The sequence below is a fragment of the Gymnogyps californianus genome, chromosome 1 (genome assembly GCF_018139145.2).
Source record: "Gymnogyps californianus isolate 813 chromosome 1, ASM1813914v2, whole genome shotgun sequence".
In the NCBI taxonomy this organism is placed as follows: Eukaryota; Metazoa; Chordata; class Aves; order Accipitriformes; family Cathartidae; genus Gymnogyps; species Gymnogyps californianus.
This window is the reverse complement of record NC_059471.1, coordinates 57,969,528-57,978,579: the sequence shown is the minus strand read 5'-3', so window position 1 is coordinate 57,978,579 and position 9,052 is coordinate 57,969,528. Positions and strand designations below refer to the sequence as shown.

General features: G+C 41.0%; 1 protein-coding gene across 1 annotated transcript in view; it reads right to left on the bottom strand.

Annotated features, from left to right (window-relative positions):
- Positions 1-2,161: 2,161 nt before the first annotated feature.
- Positions 2,162-9,052, bottom strand: part of HS6ST3 (heparan sulfate 6-O-sulfotransferase 3) — a 311,337-nt gene continuing 304,446 nt past the window's right edge. Inside the window, exon 2 of the mRNA XM_050909643.1 lies at positions 2,162-2,867. Within this exon, the coding sequence (XP_050765600.1) occupies positions 2,162-2,867 (706 nt within the window). The remainder of the gene's footprint in view (positions 2,868-9,052) is intronic.

Below are 9,052 nucleotides of genomic sequence, written 5' to 3'. Positions count from 1 at the left end.
TACTGGTCAGGCTTAGCTCTTCATGGCCTCGCCGTCCTGCAGCCAGGACACCCAGAGCGAGCTTCAGTCCTAGACTGTAAACATTTCAATTTAAATCTCTGAAGGTAGGTGTCCATACGTGAGTGAGGTGTCTGAGCACCTCTTCCAGGCGATGGGGATCCAAGCAGTACTGTCCGGGGAGTCTAGAATGCTCCTCACTCTTCTCTAAGGCAGACATCCCACACTCAGGCAGGAGAGTAACGATCTGCAGTCCCGCTTTTTCCCTTCTGAACGCAGAGGTGGGAGGAGATGCACATGATCCACCAGTGGAACCAGGGACCCAAAACCACCACTACTCACCCCAAAAGTAGCACATTGACAACCAGATGTAAAGCAGCATATTGCTAATAACTACATCATTGATAATGAGGCATCATCCCAGTAGCCCTCTTCACTTCTTAATAGCCGTTATGATATTCCATGTTTAATGTATCATTGTATGCATTAACTCTCAACAGGATCGTTAGATCATATTTTTGATATTGTGCATAGATAAGTAGCAATAGCACTGTTGGAAGAAAAGAAGATACAGCATGCACTAAATAAAAAAAAGACTTGGAAATGAAGGGACAAATTTTCAAATTCAGCCTCTTTTTTCTCTAACGTTATTTTTTTTACTGACTGGATAAAAACCTTGAATTTTGAAAATAAATGAGAAATGTGCATCCACATCAGGTACTCCGGTATTTCTAATTAGCAAATCTGTAAGGTAAAAGCCATTCATGCATGCAGTAATATACTTTCAGCATATCGATTTAGCAGCCATGTTGAGGCACTTAGAGAAATTTCCTCCTAATGCTTTACATTTATGCTAGAAGAAGAAGGAAAAAAACTCTCTCAAAAGATCTATGGTGCACAGGACCCTCTTTTTAAAATTTCACTATTACGAATGGAACAACATAAAATCTTGGAATAAATAGATGCAGTTTAGCCACAAGAATGTAACACGTGGAGAAAGAACCCATTGAATCTTTTTCTAGACAAGGAAGAAAAACAGATACAGATCTCTCATCATGAAAACAATAAATTTGCAAAGAATCTTCATACAGAGTAATAAATATCAAGACTTTCCACATATCCATTACGTATCCTATAAAAATGAAAGCTGATTTTTTTTCTAGCCACTACCGTAGTTAGAGAGAAAACCAATTTAAATTGTATTCACTCTGCATCAATGTATTTTAACAGACAATATCATAAACCTGCCTACCTTCACAGACAATATATCTCCAGGCTTTTACAGCAAATCTGGAAAATGTCACACTAATATTTAAGCTTTTCCTGCTCTCTCTTTCCTCTTCCCTGTAGTTTGCTTGGCCCTTCTTCACCTTTTGTGAATGCAAAGGCTGATTTCATTGCCTCCAGCCAGATAATCTCCGCGACGTGTGCCCAGCTGCCACGTGGACCTCATTTCTCAAGGCCTTCCCTTTGCCACGCACTCAGAAAGGTAGCTGCTACCTGGCTGGGTTCGGTCCTCTCAGCATCTGTGGAGAAATAACCTAACCCCTCCATCATTTCACTTATAAATCATCTCTGATTGCTGGCTAACAGAACAGAACAAGCGATGCCCCAATCCCACATTTCCTAGGTCTTTTTTAATCACCTCAGCAAATTCTTCCCTTAATCAAAACACAGCACGTAGAAATTTGAAGGACAATGCGCTTTCCTCCATTTCATTCCCTAGAAAGCTACGCACTACAGTTGCAAAGGACAGTATGAAATAAACCAGCTCTCGTGTCATAGAGGAACCAAACCAGGTATTTTTTCCCAATTTTTCATTCATGTCTGCACAAGTTTTGGTAGCTTAGATTGTATAGGGTACATCTGTTAACGCAAAAGATATAGCTCTCTCTTCAACCCATCCTCATAGCTTAGGGCTTTGAAGGAAGTCTTTTTGGACAAGAATCTATTCTACTGCCATTTAGTAACACTAATCAATACCTATTGAGAAAAAAATACATTCTCCTCACTGGCAGAAACCAAGAAAAACTGAGACAAGGAGGGGTAGTTGTCAGACGTGGTCTCATTTACCAAAGCAGTAGGCCTTCCTTGGCTAATTCCCAAGTAGCCAAGTTGCACAAACTCTCTGATCCTCTCATCAGTTAGTCAAGATGGAGGAGCATCACCACCTTGCGACCTGACTATTATAATCTTCAGTAACGGCTACTTCTGCTGCCTCTTCCCTTGGCCACTGGTGAGCTCTTTGCTCCCGCAGCAGCCGCCGCTCCTCTCGCCTCTTTAGCCGGTTCTTCTGATGCTCCTCTTGCTTGGAGTACTGGAAGCGCTGCAGGAACAGGTCCTTCGCGTATTCGTACAGCTGCACGTCCAAGAAATTCAGCTCCTCTATCCGTTGCCGCACATCCTCACCAATGTCCACATTGGAGGCCCGCGTAACGTTGAATTGGGTGAATGGGGAAATGAATTTCAGGTTGAATGTCCTCTCAAAGAGATACTGCGTTTTCCTCTGAAATTCTGTGAGCCCGAAGAAGGCCATATTTTTCAGATTGTTCTTGGCGCTTTGGAGAAGAATCATATTTCTTTCACTCTCATTCATAAAAGTCAAGTTGTAGCACCCCACCAGGCTGAGGTCTGCCAGCATGCGCACCTGGCGATTGTTGGCCAAGTTGTAGCTACAATCCATGAATTCCTGTAAACTGACTCCAGACCAGTCGTCTCCTTCGTAACAGGTAGGCAGCTCATCTGGTGTTGGGCTTCTTCCATCACACATATGAAGGGAAGTTTTCCACGTTGCACCCCTCTGGACATGCTTCCATTCACTCAAGTACCGTGACACCGGATCCCTCAGCATCGTGATGTAATAGAAGTTCCTGAAACATATAATTAAACACAGTTTTAAGATTCAGTGGATTTCAGTTTTTTATTCTCCAATAAAACGATTACCAGCCACTGTCACCACCCCCTTCACTTTTTCTGGTGTAATGTAGGCACTTCAAGTGACTACATCTGAGACGGTAAAAAGCTTAAAGATTCATAAATACTGTGAATAAAATACAAGGTAAATTGGGAGAGACACATATGAAAGGAAATAAGCAGCTGTCAGAGAAATGGAATTACTTGGACCTATCAACTGTTCAGTTGTAGCTACTTTATGTAGCAGCCAATTAACTGGAGTGTACTCCCCTCTACTTTGAAATGCTAACCCTCAGTAAACAGTGGGAAAAGAGATGTATATAATCTTGCCACTTCTCTTCTGGACTGAGACATGCATGTCTCACAAGATGCACAAGATGATAAGCCATACAGCACTTGGTCAGAATATAAGAGAAGCATGAGCAATTTCATGTGGATGCTGCAAGTGCTAAAAATAACACCACATGGAAGACTGGCATGAGCCACCTACTTAACAAGAACCCTATTATTAAATGGGTTGGAGTGAAGATAATGAGAGACCCAAAATCCATTCATATGACTTAATTTTAGACAAGTGCTTGATTGAAATGAGTTATAATCATGTAGTACAAAAGCATTTGTTGATATAAAGATTATCATTATTCAACCTCATCTGTCAAGAATACAAAAGAGACACCAAGAAATATTGATTTGAAATAGAGCAAATAACTGCAGAACTCACATTGTCAGTTCATCTTTTAGCTATTAAATCCAGTTTGTACATCTATTTATGGCAATCTGAAATGGACTGCAATTGAGTATGCTTCAAGGAGGCTTTCACAGATTGAGATTTTTTACTGAGAAATGTTTTATTCAATAACAACTCACCTGAATTACAGGGTGATATCATAAAGACAAAGCAAAACCAAAATACTTATGATTTCTGTCAGCTAGAATAACCAGCAGAAGATTCACGACTAAAATTAACACATGGTCTGGTACAAAAATAGGCTTGTGAGTTTGCATGACTCATCTGACTGCAAACAATACATTAATAAATCATGAGCCCTAGGATTTCTTAAGAAAAGTCTGGTCTCGGTACTCTTTCTTGAGCCTAGAGAAGGATGAAGCAAGTAAGCAGGAGGCAAGCTTGCTGAAGACAAGTTACCCTGTAAACAAACCAACACTTTGTGAGGGCCATCTCATACAAGAGCTAACTCCAGTTAAATGAAAAATCTAAATTTGTAACAATCTCCAAGACAATTACCTTTCCTTTTCAGATATCACCCATTTTCTGCCACTAAAGATTCCCCGTAACTTCTCCATAAACCTCAGGTTTGTCATAAAAATAGAAATTTCCCCACATATTCCTAAAAATGCAGATATATTCCCCAGTGCAGACAAAGAAAAAGGAAACGGGGCTGAATGCTTTGTCCTTATTCATTCTGAGTTCTCCACCTACAGGATCTAGAATATATTTTCTGGAATAAGGTTATGAGGCCAAACTACAGACTATATTCTGCTGCAGCGTCATTTCTTGAACTACTATCTAATGGAAACAGCTGTTTCAAGAATTATTTCACAGCAGGAGGGTTACATGTGGAAGGATATAAACTAGAGAGTGCCATGGCTGTATTTTCATTATCGCTTGCATTGGAAGCCATGATTTGTGTTAGCATCAGATGATACTCTGAAGGATGATATTTCCAAAATCATTTGGAGCTTGGGTTTTCTGGCTGCTGCTCACACATGACCAAACTGCACTTCAGCTGTTTTGATCCACTTCAGTTACTTACACAGCCCACATCAACAGTGAACCCAAGGATCATGCAACCATTCATAGACAGATATTTCTAAAATCCCTCTTCTACTCCTGCAGAGCAGGAAGTACCAGAAATCCTCCTGTGTGCTCTGCAGTATAGTTCCACTGCGAAAAGCACTGTCTTTAAGCTCTTCAGGCACAGTTTTCCCTTCTCAAATTGGCTGCTCATCTCATCTTGGCTCTACCTTGCATGTATGAGAGCACATTAAGAATTGCTTTCCAACTAACAGGACAAAAAGTGGACACATTTCACTAGTGTTGCGCAGATAAAGCAGCCCAACTCTCAAACACCCATCAGCTCTGAGCGTAAGACACTGTTGTTGCAACATCCAGCAGACACTGATGGGGTTGTGACAGAAAATGATTGAAGCTCCAAGGGAGCAGAAATGAAAAAAAATGGACAAAGATTCAGAGGCAGTTGCCAACATCTACATCGACAGAGACATGGCATTGGCTTAGTCCTTGTATTGCTGCCCCTCCCCTCTTTGGATAATTTTGGATGTTGATATGTGGTAACAGATGGGTTTCAAAGTTGCTCTTGACAATTACTTATACCTCTAATAATAGTTCGGTCTTTCCTCACCCATCTCCAGCAGTCCCAGCGAGGCATGACTCATAGCAACAACAATTAACAAAAATACCTCCTTTGCATCAATCATTTCCATTTCATCCTTAGATATGTAAATGTATTCGATGTGCAATAAACAGGAGTACGAAGCAAATGCAGGGAAATGAGAACAGCATGTCTTTGTATAACATCTGCAGCTTCCCTTATGCAGACTGGGCGAGAAACTTTCGCCAGTCTGTTGCTGCTCCTCCTTGTGACTACCTGACTTCTGCATCTGTTTTCACTATCCTGATTAATTTGCTTCTGGTTTGTGCATCTTTCAGAGTGTTGCCTTCTTGTGTTATCAACTGAATGGCTTCTTCATCCGGCAGACAACCTTTAACAGCCGCTTGATACACATTTAGTTTCCGAGACACTAATAATGAAGAGTGCGGCCATCCCCGCGCATTCACAGTTTACGACCTTCTGTTTAACCTTCTCTTTGTGACTCTCCGTCACCCTTTTAACCAATCTGAGGTTGGCAGACCTTAAGATTTCTTCCACCTGATCCTGGGCACTGTCCAGATGACACTGTTACAATGCTACACAGAGGACTGGGGGATGCTGCGCAGCAGTCGTGGCACAAATTTTTCTTTCAAGGAAAAGGATGTCCTGTCTCTAGAATAACGATATAAGTAAAAATACATAGGTCATGCACATTTGTTTCAGTTGGAAAATTATAAAAATTATCTTAGGAAATTGTTTTCAAATGCTGACATTTATGGATTAAATCTAGCAGCATTTCAGAGCTCTCAGTGCCTAATATACAGTGTTCAATCACACTAGGAACGGCTGAGGAGTCAGCTCACAATAAAGACAAGAAGCAGTTCATAAAAATATGAAACTGGGGATGGCCTTCAGTCTCCCCTTTCTTCACTGTTCAGTAAAAGAGCATCAAGTCACCTATATAGTGAACATGCCTGAGCCACTCTTGAATACAGACGTGCACTTGTTCTCATCGGTGTAAATGACCCCCTTGCATTGCCCATGCTCGTGCTTACATGTTTAACAGCTTGAGCTGTTAAACTCCACAGCTACCCACTGTGGGAAATACTCAGCAAAGAATTAAGTAATAACTTCTGTTACCCTGTTTGACAAAGCAAACTCATCACAGACTTATTGACTTCATTTCAACGGACTCCCATCATTGATTACTCAAACTGCTGTCACAGACAGCCTCAGTGCTTAAAGGCTAGCCAAGCAGAATACACTGGCACATCAGTGAGATGTTTTACAGAAAACATTCCAAATTAAATAAAAACTATACAAATTATATCAATATCAATATCATCTATATCTATTTCTATATCAGCGTGTGTGTGTATGTGCATGTGTAAAAATTTCCATTGGAATCTGGCCATAAACTGCAGTTGTCAATGAAAAAAAAATCATAGTAAATGCATAGTGTGTATTTGCCAATCTATCTTGTGACTGTCTGTATAAACACGTAGACATGTACGAACAGTTTAGGTTACATTTCAAACAACACCAGCCCACTAGGCACGATGTTAGCTCCTCCTGAAAGGAAACTTCATACAACTTCCCCAGATTAAACAATCTCCTTTTGAGCATAATGTACTGAAATTAATGGGTTATTGAAGTCGCCACTATGGGACAGCTGATTTGTTGGACAGATGCTAAGTACCCTGATGGCCAGGACAAGGGCCTGGTGATCCATGCAAGGGCCCAAACAAGCACCAGTGTGAAGCATGGGCTGCACGCTACTGTTTACACTAGAATTAAAAAGCACTTGGGAATTCAGAAGGCTCTAGTCCCACTCGCATGAAATCCAGTCTCTTCATTAGCATTAGGCAAAGAAAACCTTTCATTAACAGAACAGCTAAAATGAGCTTCTAGTTATAACCTAAGAACATCTATTTCTTTCGCATTATAAGGTATTTTAATACAAATACTCTAATCTTACATTAAACCTTCAATAGTATTGCTGTGGTTTAGAAATTAATTTCAGAGGAGCAGAGACTGCTATTAGCGGAGGTGATCCCAAACCAGGGCATTTTGCCTCTTCTATCGCCATGGAACAGACGTTCCAGCTGAAGGACATTTACTAAATACGGGAAGGATCACCGCACACTGAGAACAAAAACATCCTGTACGGCCTCCTGGGGAAGAAGGATGAATGGCATCTTCTCTGTCGTTCCCGCTCTTGTGTGGAGCAGCCGACACAAGGAGAGCTCACGCAGCACTCTCGGAGGCTCAGAGAGGAGAAGAAACAAGCTATTCCCTCTTCTTTCAAAGCGTGAGGCAGGACCTTATGTGCACAGAGTGATGAGCTTCATAAAAGGAGAACAGTGCACTCATAGCAGCTGATGCAGAGATGGAGGAATATTTGAGGTGGAGAAAAAGAGTCACTGGAGAATATTTTGGAAGACACTAACAGACAGAAGAAAGAAGAACCAAAATGACTGAAAAACCCAGGTGCATCATAAAACCATCCACATTCTGGTTCTTCCTGGTAGCAGGGAAAATAAAAGCCCTGGTCAAGTTTATGATCCAAGCTGAGACAAGAAGTTAGCAGCTTTAATCCTGGAAGTGAGTGTGCTCCTGAGGAAAGGTCTGAAATACTCAGCAAAAGCCAGCCTGGCAGCACGCTTCTGCTAACGACAGAAGTTGTGGCAAGATGAAGGGTTAAGAAGGATCTGCATTATGTGAACAAAAGCCTTATGCTTCCCAGTTTTATCCTGAAGCCCAAGTTCTCAGAGGCAGTAACAGAGTTAACCACTGATCAGCAACCTCTCTTCAGGCAAAGTATCATCAGTGTGGGTAATGGTGAAGAGAAGAGGGTAAACAAATGAAACAAAAATAAAGATAATGCAATAAATGAACAATTAGGAAATAAGAGCATGCAACAAGGATGGTGGGGGGAGGCAGAAAGCGAAGAAACATTGTTGGGCTGATCCAAACTGGTCAAAGTCATCCTAGTGTAATGCAGATGTATCAGCTCATGGCTGGCAGCATTATTGTGCAGAGTGTCACTGCATCTATGCTGTGCTTAATTTACAGATAACTTGCCCGACGTAACAAGAACTGACTGTATGCTTCTTATTCAGAACAACAGTACTGTAACAAAAAAGCTATGAAACAGTGCACTAACTATATGCACGTCCATCTGGCTGCAGGAAGCATCATACAGCTTATCCACCAAGCCAGACAGATAAACTCTAGCTAGCCCACAAACTTTTGCAAAGATGATGTAGCAACAGCACATAGGTTTACTTAAGCTTAACATCTGTCACAGGATGCTAGACCACTGTGATGGGAATGGTTTTCTAAAACATCCTTTACAAAAGTTTGTGACCTTAATACTATTAGCTGTCCTCTCAGGTTTTCATGGGTTTCTTTACAAGTCTTTTACTGAAAGAACAGCAGTCACCATTAAGAAGTCAATGTTTATCCACTCTTACCACATACATCACCTATTCAGCATGTAGGAAAAACACTTAATTGGCTGTTTTCTCGGAGGATCTGAGCACCCACCACTTCTGCTGTTTTTAACTGGGACGATGAGCACTGTGCTTACTTAAAACAGTGGTTGTAATGTCCTATAGACACTTACTCCACATTAAAGGAGAACTTGCCATTGACTTCAGCAGAGTTAAATTAAAAAAAACCAAAGAAAACAACTTGCATTTTGAGGTACAAAATTATAAAATTTTAGATATGTCTCATTATTCCTCTGAGATTTTGTCCCATGGCTCTGAATCCAACCAGAAAAT